Source organism: Pelodiscus sinensis, unplaced genomic scaffold (assembly GCF_049634645.1).
Source record: "Pelodiscus sinensis isolate JC-2024 unplaced genomic scaffold, ASM4963464v1 ctg34, whole genome shotgun sequence".
NCBI lineage: Eukaryota > Metazoa > Chordata > Testudines > Trionychidae > Pelodiscus > Pelodiscus sinensis.
Genome location: NW_027465849.1, coordinates 1,976,639 through 1,994,970, shown reverse-complemented (window position 1 = coordinate 1,994,970; position 18,332 = coordinate 1,976,639). Strand labels below are relative to the sequence as shown.

At 50.6% G+C, this 18,332-nt stretch overlaps 2 protein-coding genes across 2 annotated transcripts; both read right to left on the bottom strand.

The window, feature by feature from the left end:
* Positions 1–4,041: 4,041 nt before the first annotated feature.
* Positions 4,042–4,974, bottom strand: LOC102451563 (olfactory receptor 1J1-like). Its single transcript, XM_006115122.2, has one exon. The coding sequence runs from the start codon at positions 4,972–4,974 to the stop codon at positions 4,042–4,044; it is 933 nt and encodes a 310-aa protein (XP_006115184.2).
* An 11,940-nt stretch (positions 4,975–16,914) lies between these two features.
* LOC142823750 (olfactory receptor 1f45-like) lies at positions 16,915–17,853 on the bottom strand. The gene has a single exon (XM_075915072.1). The coding sequence runs from the start codon at positions 17,851–17,853 to the stop codon at positions 16,915–16,917; it is 939 nt and encodes a 312-aa protein (XP_075771187.1).
* Positions 17,854–18,332: the final 479 nt, after the last annotated feature.

Genomic DNA, 18,332 nt, shown 5'->3' with positions numbered 1-18,332 from the left:
GGCCGTCGGAGCTTTCTTGCACAAGAGAGCGTCTACATTGGCACGGATGCTTTTGCGCGAAATACTTTTAACAGAAAATTTTTTCTGTTAAAAGTATTTGCACAAAATCATGGCAGTCTAGACGCAGCCTTTGAGTATGGTTAACCAGCCAATTATACACCCACCTTATAGTAGCCCCATCTAAGTTGTATTTGCCTAGTTTATTGATAAGAATATCATGCGAGACCGTGTCAAATGCCTTACTAAAGTCTAGGTTTACCACATCCACTGCTACTCCCTTATCCACCAGACTCGTTATCCTATCAAAGAAAGCTATCAGATTGGTTTGACATGATTTGTTCTTTACAAATCCATGCTGGCTGTTCCCTATCACCTTACTACCTTCCAAGCGTTTACAGATGATTTCCTTAATTACTTGCTCGATTATCTTCCCTGGCACAGAAGTTAAACTAACTGGTCTGTAGTTTCCTGGGTTGTTCTTGTTTCCCTTCTAATAGATGGGCACTATATTTGCCCTTTTCCAGTCTTCTGAAATCTCTACCTCTGCATTAGTTTCACCAGCCTCATGTCTGAGAGGAAAAGAACTCAGGTGTCCAGGAGAAGCTGAGGGGGCTCACACATCTTGGGTATAAAGTCCATGCCCAGAGAAGCAATTGAGCCATGGGCTGAACTCACATGCCCCAAGCCAGAACCTTCCTCCCTGCTCTCCTTAGGGCTGTGGCCACATCCTTGTTCCTCAGACAGTAGATGGTGGGGTTCAGGGTGGGCACTAACACTTTGTCCAAGAAGGTCACTTGCTGGTCATAGCCTTGGCTGTTACTGGAGTCTGGGTGGAAATAGAGCTGAATGTTAGCAACACCATGGTCAGGTGGGAGCTGCAGATGGAGAGGGCCTTGCATAGGCCTTGGGCAGAGCGCAGGCGGGCCACAGCAACCCCAATGCGGACATAGGAGACCATGATGAAGGCAAAAGGGAACCCCCACACCAAGACACCATCAGTGTAGATCATAAGCTCAATGGTGAGGGGCTGGGGGCAGGAGAGGAGCAGGAGGGGTGGCAGGTCACAGAAGAAATGCTGTAGGCAATTGTCACAGTAGCGCAGATTGGCAGCCATGACTGTATACATCAGGGCATGTGGAATCACCACGGCCCATGAAGCAGCCACCATCTTGAGGCACAGGGACCGTGTCACCATGGCGGCATAGCGCAGCAGGTCGCAGACGGCCACGTAGCGGTCGTAGGCCATGGCAGCCAGCAGGTAGTTCTCCATGTAGCCCATGGAGAAGTACATGAAGAGCTGGGCCATGCAGCTGGTGAAAGAAATGGTCCGGTGCTGGGTCAGAGCGTGCACCAGGCACTGGGGCAGGGAGCCTTTTGAGTGCGAGAGGCCAGTTGTCAGGTTCCCCTCTCTCTTCTTTTGTCTAGGACAATCATGCCCCATTTTTCTAACCTGCCACAGCAGGATTTCTAAACTTTTTCCCTTTGTCTGTTCTCCCCAGACTCTCTCCCATTTGCCCACAGCTTGTCTGGACACACAGGTCCATGTGGGTATGTGTACACTACAGCACTAATTCGAACCAACTTAATTTGAATTAGTTAATTTGAACTAAGCTAATTCGAACTAGTGCATCTAGACCTAAAAACTAGTTTGAATTAGCGTTTTGCTAATTCAAACTAGCATGTCCACATTGAGTGGGCCCTGAACCAAGGTTAAGGATGGCCGGAAGCAGTGCCGGCAGGGCCTCAGGTTAGGACTTAGAGAGTGGAGCTGCTGCCTCAGGCTAGCCAAGGGCTGTGCTTAAAGGGTCCCGACCTCCACCCTGGACAGACAGTTCTCAGGGATTCCCCGCTCGCTTGTCTAACTCGATGAGTGACAGCAAAGCAGTCCTGGCTTGGAGTGCCCTGAATGCCCACACTCGGCACATCTCAGCACTTGGCCATCAGCCTGGCTGCACTTGCCGCAGACTGCCATCCGGGGGGAGGGTCAATCGGGGGCTGCAGGAGAGGAGCCCGCAGAGCCACCCAGTCCTCCCCATCGGGGGCTTGTACCCCATTCCTCCCTCACCTCCTTCCACTTACTCCTCCATAGCCCCCCTTCCTGATGTACAAAATAAAGGACATGTGGGAGACTGGGAAAAGGAGGTGGGAGAGGGGAAGAGAGAGGGTGGGAGAGGGGAGGGCAACTAAAATGATCAGGGGTTTGGAACAGGTCCCATATGAAGAGAGGCTAAAGAGACTGCGACTTTTCAGCTTAGAAAAGAGGAGATGGAGGGGGGATATGATAGAGGTCTATAAAAGCACGAGTGGTGTGGAGAGGGTGCATAAAGAAAAGTTCTTCATTAGTTCCCATAATAGAAGGACTAGAGGGCACCAAATGAAATGAATGGGTAGCAGACTTCAAACTAATAATGGAAAGTTCTTCTTCACAAAGCAAATAGTCAACCTGTGGAACTCCTTGCTGCAGGAGGCTGTGAAGGCTAGAACTATAACAGAGTTTAAAGAGAAGTTAGATAAATTCATGGAGGCTGGGTCCATGGAGTGCTATTAGCCAGGGAATAGAAATGGAGTCCCTTGCCTCTGTTTTGGAAGGCTGGAGATGGATGGCACGAGACAAATGGCTTGGTCATTGTCTTCGGTCCATCCCTTCCGGGGTAGCTGGTGTTGGCCACTGTCGGCAGACAGGCTACTGGGCTAGATGGACCTTTGGTCTGACCCAGTACGGCTGTTCTAAGTTCAGGGCTCAGGGTTGGGGGGTCTCACTGGACCACCTTGATTTTCATGCAAACCTGCTCCTGGGAGGCCAGGCTGGCAGCTATCCTGCCCTAGACGGCCACTTTCCTGTGCCTAGTGCAGAGGTCATGGGTGAGGTCCACGATGTGCTCACTAGACCAGGCGGGCGCCCACATCTTGTGGCCCTGGGCAGGCTCCTGGGAGCAGCCAGCCTGCTCCCGGGAAGAGGCGAAGGGCTGGGTGGCAGCGGGTGGCTGGCTTGTGCCGTGCCAGGTGCAGGATCTGCTAGCTGGGTGATGGCAGGCTTGCACCTGGCACGGGCACCGTAGCCAGACCGTGCCCCTTTAAGGGCTCCGAGGCCGGGAGGGGGGAAGAAGAGTTTCTCTGGTGTTGCCCAGAGTGGCCACCAGGGCAAGCTGGGGAGGGCTAGCCTCCCACAAGTTCGAATTAAGTGGCTACACAGCCCTTAATTGGAACTACTTAATTCGAACTAGGCGTTAGTCCTCATAGAATGTGGTTTACCTAGTTCGAATTAAGCGCTCCGCTAGTTCGAATTAAGTTCGAACTAGGGGTTTGCCTGTGTAGCGCCTATCAAAGTTAATTCGAACTAACGTTTGTAGTGTAGACATACCCTAAGAGTGACCCAAAAAAATTAGTAGGCAGCCCATTTAAAAGAACCCGAAGGCAGTGTTTCTCCACCCAAAGCAGGGTCAGCCTGTGAAATGCCTTGTTAGAGGACGTTCTGAAGGTGAAGACCATTACAGGGTTCAAAAACAAACTAGATATGTTCATGGAGGACAGGTCCATCAATGGTCCTTAGCCAGGATGGGCAGGGATGGTGTCACTAGCCCCTGTTTGCCAGAAGCTGGGAACAGGCAATAGAGGATGGATCACTTGATGATTCCCTGTTCTGTTCATTCCCTCTGGGGCACCTGGTGTTGGGCACCTACAGCGGACAGGATCCTGGGAGGGATGGACCATTGGACTGACGCAGTCTAAACGCTCTTATGTTGAGATTGTTGAGTGTTCGGGCCAATCTGTAATAAGAACATTTATACATCTATACAAGAGGCCTTGGGGCTGATCCTGCATGGCCATGCCCTTGGGAACAGGCCTTAATTTACCCCTTTTCCATGGAAAGATTTGGGCTGTGTATATTTGTGTGTGTGTAGGTGGGCATGACCCTACCTATGTTTTAGCTTTATCAGCCTCATGTCTGAGAGGAAAAGAACCCAGGTGTCCAGGAGAATCTAAGGGGACAGACACATCTTGGGTAGAAAGTCCAGGCCCAGAGAAGTGATGGAGCTCCACTCACATGCCCCAAGCCAGAACCTTCCTCCCTGCCCTCCTCAGGGCCGCGGCCACATCCTTGTTCCTCAGACAGTAGATGATGGGGTTTAGGGTGGGCACCAATACTTTGTCCAAGAAGGTCACTTGCTGGTCATGCTCCTGAGTGTCGCTGGAGTCTGGGTGGAAATAGAGCCACATCACGATGCTGAATGTGAGCAACACCATGGTCAGGTGGGAGCCGCAGGTGGAGAGGGCCTTGTTCAAGCCTTGGGCAGAGCGCAGACGGGCCACAGCAACCCCAATGCGGACATAGGAGGCCAGGATGAAGGCGAAAGGGCTCAGCCACACCGAGAAACCCACAGTATAGGTCACCATCTCAGTGGTGATGGGCCGGGCACAAGAGAGGAGCAGGAGGGGCCGCATGTCACAAAAGAAATGCTGCAGGCGGTTGCTGCAGTAGCGCAGATTGGCAGCCATGACAGTGTGCAGCAGGGCGTGTGCAATCACCACGGCCCATGAAGCAGCCACCATCTTGAGGCACAGGGACCGTGTCACCACGGCGGCGTAGCGCAGCGGGTCGCAGACGGCCACGTAGCGGTCGTAGGCCATGGCAGCCAGCAGGTAGTTCTCCATGTTGCCCACAGAGAAGAACATGAAGAGCTGGGCCATGCAGCTGGTGAAGGAGACGGCCCGGTGCTGGGTCAAGGCGTGTACCAGGGCCTGGGGCAGGGAGATGGAAGCGAAGCTCATGTCCACCACAGCCAGGTGGCTGAGGAGAAAATACATGGGGCTGCAGAGCTGGGGGTCAGTCACCACCAGCCCCAGCAACAGGGAGTTGCCTGCCAAGTTCACCAAATAGGTGACCAGGAGCACCACGATGATCAGCAGGTCCTGCTGTTCGGACAGACCCAGGAGCACAAACTCAGAGACGGACGTCCAGTTTCCCACATCCATGGTGGGGGCCGAGGCAGCACCTGAGCAGGGCAGAGAAGGGAGTTGACAGTGAGGTGACGCGCTGACACATTCCGCCTGTTGCTTGTTGGGAGCCAAGTCCTGTTCGGTCGTCTTTGGGGAACGGTTTAACAGCTTGATCTCGATTTAAACTGTCCCACAGTGGAGACACCCATTCAACCCTGGCTCTGTTCTGCTCATGGGCCCAGACCGTCGCTGTGTAAACGTGCAGCGTCTCTGTGGTCTGACTGTGCGTCGCTGGGACTCAGAGACTCTGGATTTGGTGCTCGTCTTCCTGCTAAACTGACACCCTAGCTCTGGCCAGCCAGCAGCGTTTTGAGTGCGAGAGGCCAGTCATCAGGTTCCCCTCTGTCTTCTTTTGTCTAGGACAATCATGCCCCATTTTTCTAACCTGCCAGAGCAGGATTTCTAAACTTTTCCCCTTTGTCCGTTCTCCCCAGACTCTCTCTCATTTGCCCACAGCTTGTCTGGACACACTGGTCCATGTGAGAGCTCACCAGCGCCAAGCAGAGTGGGACACTCCCTTTCCCACCATAAGTGAAGTATTTCAACCTTTTCTTTTTCTCAGTTCTGCCTTGTTGAATTCAGACTGAGCATCCAATTAGCCAAAGGGGCACCAAATTTCCATCCTGTGCATTTATCCTGTCCTCCAAACACCTTGCAACTCCTCCCAGGATGGGGTCAGCTGTACTACCAAAGCAGGAAACAAAATTGCACAGCGGTTCTTCGGCCTAGCAGAGAACAGTCGGACCTGAGCCAGTGACTGGAAATGGCAGCTAGACACAGCTGCTGTGACAGCAGGGATGCAGGATTTCTGAAAAACCTACCTGAGAGACCAGAGGGGCTTGGTTTGCTCAGTTCATCCAAAAGCCGGCAAAGAGGGGACTTGGTACGAGTTTAGAAACACACACAGAGCACTTTTTCTGCATCTGGCTCCTGCCTGCAGCCCTGCCCCTCCACAATGCCACATGGGAAATGTGGCCTGAGCAGGGGCTCGGGAACATGTCAGACTCCAGAAAAGTCTCCTGTGCAGAGAGGATAGAGAGCTGAGTGGGGTATAAAGTGCAAGCGGGACCATGATGCAATGAAAATGGGACAGAGAAAAGAGCTTGAGGGATTCTGCCCTCCCTGTCTCTTGGCATAGCAACAAGGAGACAGCCCATGACATTAAATTCAAATATGGACTAAAGACATAGTCACACATTCAGGAACTGGGTAACTCATCGCCACATGATGGTGTTCAGGCTGAAACTTATCAAAATGAAAAGAGGGAATGGACATTTCCTAAGCTGTGAGGAATATCACTCAAACAAACAAACAAACAAACGGTTGTGGGAGGGATATTAAACCTCATGATGCTGGGTTTTATGAAAACACTAAGGCTGTGTCTACACTGGCATGAATTTCCGGAACTGCTTAAAACAGAATACTATTCCGTTTTCAGTTTTTCCGGAAAAGGAGCGTCTACATTGGCAGGCTGCTTTTCCGGAAAAGCCCTTTTTCTGGAAAAGCGTCTGTGGCCAATGTAGACGCGCTTTTCCGGAAAAGAGACCCGATCGCCATTTTCGCGATCGGGGCTTTTTTCCGGAAAAGACTACTGGGCTGTCTACACTGGCCCTTTTCCGGAACAGTGTTCTGGAATAAGGACTTATGCCCGAGCGGGAGCAGAATAGTTTTTCCAGAATAGCAGCTGATTTTGTACAGTAGAGCGTCATTGCTTTTCTGGAAATTCAAGGGCCAGTGTAGACAGCTCGCAGCTTATTCCGGAAAAGCGGCTGATTTTCCGGAATAAGTGGCCCAGTGTAGACACAGCCTAATGGTCAGAAAGTAATGTCAATAGGAGTAGGGCTGATCGCCACCTGCCTCTGCAGGTTTTTAAACTTTGTGCCATTTGCTCAGCTGAGAGATAGATTCTGAATGGGAAGGAGGTTTGTTTTGACCCAGTCTGGCCATTTGTACACTAGAGACCTCCTTCCAACTCACACAAACACTCACACATCCTTCATGAGACATCTTTGATGACCAACACTGGGCCATGATCTTCCTCCGCCAACCCCATCTTTCCCTCAACAAATTTCCACCTGCACAAGTCAGAAGTTCTCCACCAGATGAGATATTTGCCGCCTCTTACCAAAGAGCACTAGGGAAGTCAGTCCAGACTGACATTTCATACTGACAGGAGCTTGTTTATGCTGTTCTGCGTCCTATGCACAGATGTGTCAGTGCAACGGCCACATTTCAAATGTTTCATTTTATAATTATCTGATACAAAGGAGAACGTCAATGACAGCGAGTGTGATGCCTTCCTATCGTTCCTTGGGATTTCCTAAGCAAGTTCTTAAGAAGTGAGGAGAAACATAGGCGGGGAGGCAAAACAAATCAGCATCCTGAAAGGTGTGCAGTTGTCTGGAAAGGCTGGGAGCCAAAACTAGAGCTCTCCCTGCATTTCATTTCCAGCACGACTCTTTTAAACAAGCACCCCATTTCGGCTGAGAAAAGGCAGGCGTGGTGAATCCATAGCACCAGCTGGCAGATTGTGTCGCTCACTAATTACGCTCCTAGTTATATAATCAGCCTTTGTTTCCAGGCTGATTTTGTCTGGCTTCAGCGTCCGGCCATAACGCATCCCATCCCACTGGCCCCCTTAGAAACCTTCCATGTTATCCCAGTCCCCAGGAACACGGAACCTTTGCAGGGAATGCGAAGGACCCCACAGAGAACTCAACCGAATTCAATACAGTTGCCAGAGGATATAGCGGGAAATGGCCCATTTTCTCCATGACAAGCCTTGGAAATGTTGGGGAAAAATGCTCCATTTTTCAGGGCCTTCTTCAGGGGGCTGGGCACAACACACGTCCGCACTGCGAGCTCTCGGTTAGAGCCCCTGACACTGTGGAGAACCTGTGGAAGGTCACAAGGGAGACAGACGCTGGTTGTCCAAAGATCCCCACCCACCCCCCAAATGAGGGAAGGATGCAGAATGGAGACAGAATTTAGTCTGAGTGGGGACCCACCAGTGCCCGGGGCCCTGTTCCAGGAACCGTCAAAACACCTGTCTAGACAGAGAGACTGGTGAGGCTGCCCACAGAGGGGAGGGGCTGGGTGAGGCCTGTCAAAGACGACTGTGGGTGGGGAACATCTCTGTACAAGAGGGATAGAGGAACACAGGAGACGTGGGGGGTTTCCCTGCTGTGCTGGGCCCTTCCCCTACATGCCCCCATTCAGATGCCATCCCAGCCTCTCCCCTGCGGTGCCCCCAACACACACCCTGATACCCAGCCTCACCTCCGACAAGGACGCTTGGCACCTGCCTGCCCTCAGCATATGCAGAGAAACGGCCGCTCCTCTGTGAAGATGAACCCCAGAAACCAGTCCCCAGGGGCAACAGAACCAGCCTTAATTAGCCTCTGGGGAACTTTGACTAAGAAAACATTCATTAGTGCTCATCTGAGCTGTCCCCTGGGTGTGGGCACGGATGATCTCTGAGATCCATGGATTGCTGTCATCATGTCTCCTCATGGACCATCATAAGCAGCCAGTCGCCAAGTCCCCTAAATCTCTCCCCTGTGCCGTCCAAACCCCATACATGGCAATGCACAGGCATTCCACTTCCTGCCCCTGAAAAGAGGCAGAGTGCCTCAGTCTACCAGTGTCTCTTAGGTCCCCCTCAACACGCTCTTGGACCCCATCCTTGAGCACTCCTAACAAGAGCACTGATGGCTCATGTAAGGAAGAACTGAGGGTTTCAGAAGCACCAAAAATGAACAGTTGCAAGACATCAGGAGGATCCCGGCTTGCCAGGCTGGCCTTTGCAATAGTTATTGCCCTAACTAAGAAAGACAGGTTGCCTCTTCCCCTAAAGGTCAAATGCCTGGATCTGGGTTCTTCTGGGTCCGGCCAGCTAATACAGTCACTGGCCTGCAATAGTTTCCATTGACCGATCTGAAGGAATCTGCACGGTGCAATGCCCCAGTGACTCATTTCTCCTCTAAACTCAGTAATCCAACAGTCCCTGTTACCCCATTATACCTGCCCTCGTATAACATGCCTGGCTGGCTCACAAAACTCAGTCATCCTTCAGGGCAAAGCCCAGAGCCTCTCCACCTCTTGAGAGTGAACCTCGGCTCACCAGCCCTCTCGCTTCCTGCCATGGGCTCTGCCCAGCATGTCCAAGCGGGACAGATTGAGACACGAATACAACTCAGTCTCGTTTAGTCATCACCTGGAGCCTAGCACAAGAAGCCCTCAGCTTCACCAAGAGAAAGGAAGGTCCCATAGATCAGTGGTCACCCACTAGTAGATTATGCTCATGCTAATGGATTAAATAAAGATACTGGATGGCTGGGACATTATCAGCCTACCAAACAATGAAGGTGCCAATGACTCTTTGTCTGTACAGTATCTGCTGTTAGTACTCTTCTTCTCTGTTGCCTACTCATGGTTCTGCCTCTTTTGACTATCCAGTCTTTAGGTCCTTATGACGATTTGTTTTTCCTGTTACATTCCAGCTCCGCTTTCCCCTTGATATTTTTATACCCACTGCTTCTTCTTGTTTTCCTCCCTCCCATTCCCCTCACCCTGCTCCTTTCTCCCTTATTTGTTTTAGTTCTGGACATCTAACACTCTGGTCATCTGAAGAAATGGGCTGTGCCCATGACAGCTCATGATACCATCTACATGTTTTGTTAGTCTTTAAAGTGCTACCAGACTATTTATTGTTTCTTTGTTTATCCTGTACAGACTAACTCACCCACCGGCTGAAGCTTAGAGATCATTATGTCAGCCTAGACTAGGGATGTTAAATTGTAAGTAATTGACTAACTGAATAAACGATGCATAAGAACATAAGAGCAGCCATACTGGGTCAGACAAAACCTTGTCTAATGACACCTCATTCTAGAACAACTCCTCTGATTTGTCACCTGAAAAGAATGGCTCACGTTTGGGAATCACCCCAATATCCTCAGCTGTGAAGACTGAAGGAAAGAATTCATTTAGCTTCTCTACAATGACTTTATCATCACTGAGTGCTCCTTTAACATCTCGATCGTCCAAGGGCCCCACTGGTTGTTTAGCTGGCTTCCTGCTTCTGATGAACTTAAAAAACATTTTGCTATTACCTTTTCAGTTTTTGACTAGTTGTTCTTCAAAATCCTTTTTGGCTTTTCTTATTATATTTTTACACTTCATTTGACAAAGTTTATGCTCCTTTCTATTTTCTTCAGCAGGATTTGACTTTCACTTTTAAAAAGATGCCATTTTATCTCTTACTGCTTCTTTTACTTGGTTGTTAAGCCATGGTGGCACTTTTTTGGTTCTCTTACTATGGTTTTTAATTTGAGGTACACATTTAAGTTGGACCTCTATTATGGTGCCTTTGAAAAGTTTCCATACAGCTTGCAGAGGTTTTACTTTTGTCACTGTACCTTTTAATTTATGTTTAACTGTCTTCCTCGTTTTTATGTAGTTCCCCTTTCAGAAATTAAATGCTACTGTGTTGAGCTGCTGAGGTGTTTTTCCCACAACAGGGGTGTTAAATTTTATTACATCGTGGTCACTATTTTCAAGTGGTCACGGTTATATTTACCTCTTGAACCAGATCCTGTGCTCCACTTAGCACTAAATCAGGAATAGCCTCTCCCTTTATGGGTTCCAGAACTAACTAGTGAGAGAAGCAGTCATTTAAGATATCAGGGAATTTTACCTCTGCATCCTGTCCTTTGGTGACATGTACCCAGTCAGTATGGGGATAGTTGAAATCCCCCACTAATATTGAGTTTTTTAATTTAATAGCCCCTCTAATCTCCCTTAGCATCTCACAGTCACTATCACTGTACTGATTAGGTGGTTGATAATATATCCCTACGGCTATATTCTTATTATTGGAGCATGGAATTACTATCCATAGAAATTCTATGGAACATTTAGAGTCATTTACAATTTTTACTTCATTTGATTCCACATTTTCTTTCACGTATAGTGCCACTCCCCCATTTTGCACTGAATATTCAATTACTCGATAGGGCGCCTCCACCTTTAAAGTGTAGCAATAACCCTGCCCCCCAGAGATTGTGCAGCTCTTGGGGGAAATTGAGGCACACACAGGCTTCTTACAAAATAGTACAGCCGATTCCCACTCTGGCCCAGCGTTGCTCCCACACACGGTGGAGCAGGGACACTCGCCCTGCTTCCTTGGACAGATGGGGAAGGGGAGTTAATGTGGGACAAACATTCGGGCTGGGACTTGCAGTGGAAACTTTTAACTAACCTCTCCACATCCTCCTGGCGAATTAAGCACCAAACAGTCACCCAAAGGGGGAGGGAAGCTGCATCCTGGGCCTTTTTAAAGCCACACTGAGAGGTTTTCCTACAAAATCTGCTCTGTCAATTGTTTGGGGGCAAGGTCCTGGAAATCACACTGGCCGACCACCATGTTTTAATCTGGCCGGGGCAGCTGTGAAATTAGACGCCTTTCTAAAATCCACCTTTTTATGCCAATAATGGGGGATGGGCTATACCCTAGCAATGGTGGGGGTGATCATAGAATCATAGAATCATAGAATAATAGGACTGGAAGGGACCTCGAGAGGTCATCGAGTCCAGCCCCCCGCCCTCAAGGCAGGATCAAGCTCCGTCTACACCATCCCTGACAGATGTCTATCTAACCTGTTCTTAAATATCTCCAGAGAGGGAGATTCCACCACCTCCCTTGGCAATTTATTCCAATATTTGACCACCCTGACAGTTAGGAATTTTTTCCTAATGTCCAATCTAAACCTCCCCTGCTGCACTTTAAGCCCATTACTCCTTGTCCTGTCCTCAGAAACCAAGAGGAACAAATTTTCGCCTTCCTCCTAGATCATGGGGAACTGTCCGACATTGGCACCTGTAAATCTAGTAAGTGCCCCTATTCCTCTCTGTCCCTTTCCTATACACTCTCATGCTTCAGGGAGCAGATCAGGGAGGTTTTCCAGCACCCCTCAGATGCACAAAGGCCCAGATGAGTTTTGGGGTTTGTTTGTTTGTTTGTTTGTTTTGCCCCCTGCACTCTCCTCTTATGGGAACTTTGAGATATTTCAGAGAGGCCCTGTCTGAAGGTCTAACTGAAGGCCCTATTTCTGTCCTCAGTATTGACTTGCCTCAGTTTAAAGATAAATGGCCTGGGGAACGGGGTTTTCCATCTTCTTGAGCTGGCTGGGACAATCGAGGCATATCTCCACTGGTCGATTCCCTGCCATCCTTCGAGGCCGTTGGCATCACCAGACACCCATAACGCTGGAGTCATTATGAAAGGGATAGGCAATGAGGGTACGTCTACACTACAAAGTTAGTTCGAACTAACGGACGTTAGTTCGAACTAACTTTAATAGGTGCTACACTAGCGCTCCGCTAGTTCGAATTTGAATCGAACTAGCGGAGCGCTTAGTTCGAACTAGGTAAACCTCATTTTACGAGGACTAACGCCTAGTTCGAACTAGCTAGTTCGAACTAAGGGCTGTGTAGCCCTTTAGTTCGAACTAGTGGGAGGCTAGCCCTCCCCAGGTTTCCCTGGTGGCCACTCTGGCCAACACCAGGGAAACTCTATGCCCCCCTCCCGGCCTCGGACCCCTTAAAGGGGCACGGTCTGGCTACGGTGCCCGTGCCAGGTGCAAGCCTGCCAGCACCCAGCTAGCAGACCCTGCACCTGGCACGGCACAGAGCCACCCACCCGATGCCCCCCAGCCCACCCCCTCTTGCCGGGACCAGGCTGGCGGCTCCCGGGAGTTTGCCCTGGACCGCAAGAGGCGGGCACCTTCCTGGGCTAGTGCGGACATCGTGGACCTCGTCCACGATCTCCGCACTAGGCACAGGAAAGTGGCCGTCTAGGGCAGGAGAGCTGCCAGCCTGGCCACCCAGGACCAGGTGTGCATGAAAATCAAGGGGGTCCACTGAGACCCCCGACACTGAGCCCTGAGCTTACAATGGCCGTACTGGGTCAGACCAAAGGTCCATCTAGCCCAGTAGCCTGTCTGCCGACAGCGGCCAACCCTAGGGACCCTGGAGGGGATGGACCGAAGACAATGACCAAGCCATTTGTCTCGTGCCATCCCTCTCCAGCCTTCCACAAACTTTGGGCAGGGACACCACTCCTATCCTCTGGCTAATAGGACTCCATGGACCCAACCTCCATCACTTTATCTCACTTCCCTTTAAACTCTGTTCTAGTTCTAGCCTTCACAGCCTCCTGCAGCAAGGAGTTCCACAGGTTAACTATTTGCTTTGGGAAGAAGAACAACTGTCTCTTACTAGTTTCAAGCCTGCTACCCATTCCTTTCCTTTGGTGTCCTCTAGTCCTTCTTTATGGGAACTAATGTAGAACTTTTCTGAATGCACCCTCTCCACCCAACCCCTGCTTTTAGAGACCTCTATCCTGTCCCCCTTCCGTCTCCTCTTTTCTAAGCTGAACAGTCCCAGTCTCTGTAGCCTTTCTTCATCTGGGACCTGTTCCCAACCCCTGATCATGTTAGTTGCCCTCCCCTCTCCCAGCCTTTCTCTTCCCCTCTCCCACCTCCTTTTCCCAGTCTCCCCCAGTTTTTTTCAATAAAGACAGAGTCAATGTTGGAAGAAACGTTATCTTTATTTTGTACATCAATAAGAAGGGGGGCTAGGGAAGGGTAAGTGGAAGGAGGTGAGGGAGGAATGGGGTACGAGCCCCCGATGGGGAGGACTGGGCTGGCTCTGCGGGCTTCTGGGGGTGGAAGCTCTCCTGCAGCCCCCCAATTACTCCCTCTCCCCAGATGGCAGCCTGCGGCAAGTGCAGCCGGGCTGATGGCCGAGTGGTGTGATGTGCCCAGTGTGGGCACTCAGGGCACTCCAAGCCAGAACTTCTTTGCAAGCGGGGCACCCCTTAGAACTGTGTGTCCGGGGTGGGGGTCGGGACCCTTTAAGCGCAGCCCTCGGCTAGCCTGAGACAGCATCTCCATGCTCTAAGTCCTCCTTTTATGCCCTGCCGGCACTGCTTCCGGCCATCCTTAAGCCCTGTTCAGAGTCCACTCAATGTGGACTTACTAGTTCGAACTAGCAAAACGCTAGTTCGAACTAGTTTTTAGTTCTAGATGCGTTAGTTCGAACTAGCTTAGTTCGAATTAACTAATTCGAACTAAGTTAGTTCGAACTAACTTTCTAGTGTAGACATACCCTATGAGAGTAAATATCATGTTGCCTCTTTTTAAATCAATGGTGGCCCACATCTTGAATACCGTGTGCAGGTGTGGTCACCCCATCCCAAAGATGAAATTCTGAAATGGTTAAAGATAAAGAAAAGGGCAACAAAAATGACGAGAGGTATGGAACAGATTTCATATGACATGAAGTTAATAAGACGGGGAGTTTTCAGATTGGAAATGAAACAATTAAGGGGAAAGAAGAGAGAAATTTATCAAAACATGACTCATGTGGACAAAGTCAATAAGGAAGGGTTTTTTACTTCTTACAACACATGAACCAGAGGTCACAAAATGAAGTTAACAGGTAGCAGGTTTAAAATGAAGGGTTTTTTTTTCAGAAAGCTCATAGTCAACTTGTGGAACTCCTTGCCATAGGATGTTGTGAAGGCCAAGATTATAACAGGAAACAAACAAGAACTAGATACGTTCCTGGAAGACAGGTCCATCAATGGCAGCTAGGATGGGTAGGGAGCTGGGAATGGGTGGCAGGGGATGCATCACTTGATGATTCCCTGTTCTGTTCATTCCCTCTGCAGCACTTGGTACTGGCCACTGTTGGGAGACAGGATGCTGAGCTAGGTGAACCTTTGGTCTGACCCAGTCTGGCTGCTTTTATGTTCACACCTTTGACTCTTTACGTCCAGAGATTCTATGTAAGGGTATGTCTACACTACAAAGTTAATTCGAACTAACGGACGTTAGTTTGAATTAACTTTGATAGGCGCTACACTAGCGCTCCGCTAGTTCGAACTTAATTCGAACTAGCGGAGCGCTTAGTTTGAACTAGGTAACCCTCATTCTATGAGGACTAAGCCTAGTTTGAACTTACTAGTTTGAATTAAGGGCTGTGTAGCCCCTTAATTCAAACTAGTGGGAGGCTACCCCTCCCCAGCTTTCCCTGGTGCCCACCCTGGGCACCACCAGGGAAACTCTATTGCCCCCCTCACGGCCCCGGACCCCTTAAAGGGGCACGGGCTGGCTACGGTGCCCGTGCCAGGTTCAAGCCTGCCAGCACCCAGCCAGCAGACCCTGCACCTGGCACGGCTCGAGCCAGCCACCCGATGCCCCCCAGCCCTCCACGACCTCCGCACTAGGCACAGGAAAGTGGCCGTTTAGGGCAGGAGAGCTGCCAGCCTGGCCACCCAGAAGCAGGTGTGCATGAAAATCAAGATGGTCCACTGAGACCCCCGACCCTGAGACCTGAGCTTACAATGGCCGTACTGGGTCAGACCAAAGGTCCATCTAGCCCAGTAGCCTGTCTGCCGACAGCGGCCAACCCTAGGGACCCAGGAGGGGATGGACCGAAGACAGTGACCAAGCTATTTGTCTAGTGCCATCCCTCTCCAGCCTTCCACAAACTTTGGGCAGGGATACCACTCCTACCCCCTGGCTAATACCACTCCATGGACCCAACCTCCATCACTTTATCTCACTTCTCTTTAACCTCTGTTCTAGTTCTAGCCTTCACAGCCTCCTGCAGCAAGGAGTTCCACAGGTTGACTATTTGCTTTGTGAAGAACAACTTTCTGTTACTAGTTTGAAGCCTGCTACCCATTCCTTTCCTTTGGTGTCCTCTAGTCCTTCTATTATGGGAACTAATGAAGAACTTTTCTTTATGCACCCTCTCCACCCCACTCATGCTTTTATAGACTTCTATCCTATCCCCCCTCAGTCTCCTCTTTTCTAAGCTGAAAAGTCCCATTCTCTTTAGCCTCTCTTCATATGGGACCTCTTCCAAACCTCTGATCATTGTAGTTGCCCTCCCCTCTCCCACCCTCTCTCTTCCCCTCTCCCACCTCCTTTTCCCAGTCTCCCCGAGTTTTGTTCAATAAAGAGAGATTCTATTTTTGACCACACGTTTTCTTTATTTTGTACATCAGGAAGGGGGGCTAGGGAAGGGTAAGTGGAAGGAGGTGAGGGAGGAATGGGGTACGAGCCCCCGATGGGGAGGACTGGGCTGGCTCTGCGGGCTTCTGGGGGTGCAAGCTCTCCTGCAGCCCCCCAATTGCCCCCTCTCCCCAGATGGCAGCCTGCAGCAAGTGCAGCCATTCTGATGGCCGAGTGCTGTGATGTGCCCAGTGTGGGTACTCCGGGCACTCCAAGCCAGGACTGCTTTGCAAGCGGGGAACCCCTGAGAACTGTCTGTCCGGGGTGGGGGTTGGGTCCCTTTAAGCACAGCCTTCGGCTAGCCTGAGACAGCAGCTCCACGCTCTAAATCCTCATCTGATGCCCTGCCGGCACTGCTTCCAGCCATCCTTAACCCGGGTTCAGGGTCCACTTAATGTGGACATGCTAGTTTGAATTAGCAAAACGCTAATTCGAACTAGTTTTTTAGTCTGGATGCGTTAGTTCGAATTAGCTTAGTTCGAATTAACTAATTCGAACTAAGTTAGTTCGAATTAGCGCTGTAGTGTAGACATACCATAAATTACTACAACAGGCCTTGGGGCTAATCCGGCGTGGCCATGCCCTTGAAAACATGTTTTAATTGACTCCCCTTTGTACGAAAAGACTCAGGTGTGTGTAGTTGTGGGTGTCCCTGCTGCTGTGCACATGTGTTAGTTCCACCAGACTCATCCCTGAGGAGAAAAGAACCCAGGTGTCCTGGAAGAGCTAAGTGGGAAGGCTCCCCAGGTAACTCTTGGGTGAACAGTCCATGCCCAAAGGAGCAATGCGTGGAATGCTGTCTGTGCAACCATGGAGCCACAGGCTGGTCTCATTTGCCCCAACCCAGGACCTTCCTCCCTGTCCTCTTCAGAGCTGCAGCCACGTCCTTGTTCCTCAGGCTGTAGATGAGGGGATTCAGGGCAGGCGCCACAGCGGTGTAGAAGACGGCCGCCACCCGGTCCTTCTCCTGGGTGTCACTGGTGTCTGGGTAGAAGTAGGGTGAAGTCACAGTGCCATAGAAAAGTATCACCACAGTCAGGTGGGAGCCGCAGGTGGACAGGGCCTTGCGCAGGCCTTGGGCAGAGCGCAGGCGGGCCACAGCCACCCCGATGCGGACGTAGGAGGCCAGAATGAAGGTGAAAGGGGCCAGCACCAGAAGGATGCCCTCGGTGTTGATCACCAGCTCAATGGTGATGGGGCGGGTGCAGGAGAGGTACAGGAGGGGCGGCAGGTCACAGAAGAAATGCTGCAGGCGGTTGCCGCAGTAGCGCAGCCGGGCAGCCATGACAGTGTACAGAAGGGCGTGAAGAAGCACCACGACCCAGGAGCCAACCACCATCTTGAGGCACAGGGACCGTGTCACCACAGCGGCGTAACGCAGCGGGTTGCAGACGGCCACGTAGCGGTCATAGGCCATGGCAGCCAGCAGGTAGCCCTCCATGTTTCCCACAACCACGCAGATGAAGAGCTGGACCATGCAGCTGGTGAAGGAGATGGCCCGGTGCTGGGTCAGGATGTGCACCAAGGCCTGGGGCAGGATGACGGAGACCATGCCCATGTCCACCAAGGCCAGCTGGCTGAGGAGGAAATACATGGGGGTGCGGAGCTGGGGGTTGGTCCACATCAGCACCAGCAGCATGGAGTTGCCAATTACATTCACCAGATAGGTGGCCAACAACCCTGCGAAGATCAGCGGCTGCAGGTCCTGCCGGTCGGACACACCTGAGAACACGAACTCAGAGACGGACGTCCAGTTGGCCTCGTCCATGGCAAGGGACGGCAGTAGCACCTGACTGGGAAGGAGAGAAGTGTTGGTAGTGATGTAACATACTGATGAATTATGCCCTAGCACTCTGTGGATATTGATTTAAATCTGTCCCACCTTAGAGACTCCAGCCATCCCTCACTTATTTCTGGTATTGTTTGCTGGCCTTCACTGGTAAAAATGTTCACCTTCTGTCTCCACTGTATTTGTCTAGCTTCTGCCTCCAGACTCTGCCCTCTGTGTTTTTTAGTCTACTATATTAACACTCTACAGGTAAACCAAGCACTCCTTATTGTCAGGACTGTAGGCAAAATTAAGGACTAACACACACATAGGTGGAAGCCAGAGCAATTCACCTGTAAGGGAGTTTTCCTCAAAACAGGGATAAGTCTTGGAGGAATGCACTTAGCCTGCATTAATGTCACTTACAATGTTGGTATTCCAAGCTATAAGATATAAATCAGTGTATAAATTCTGCGTTA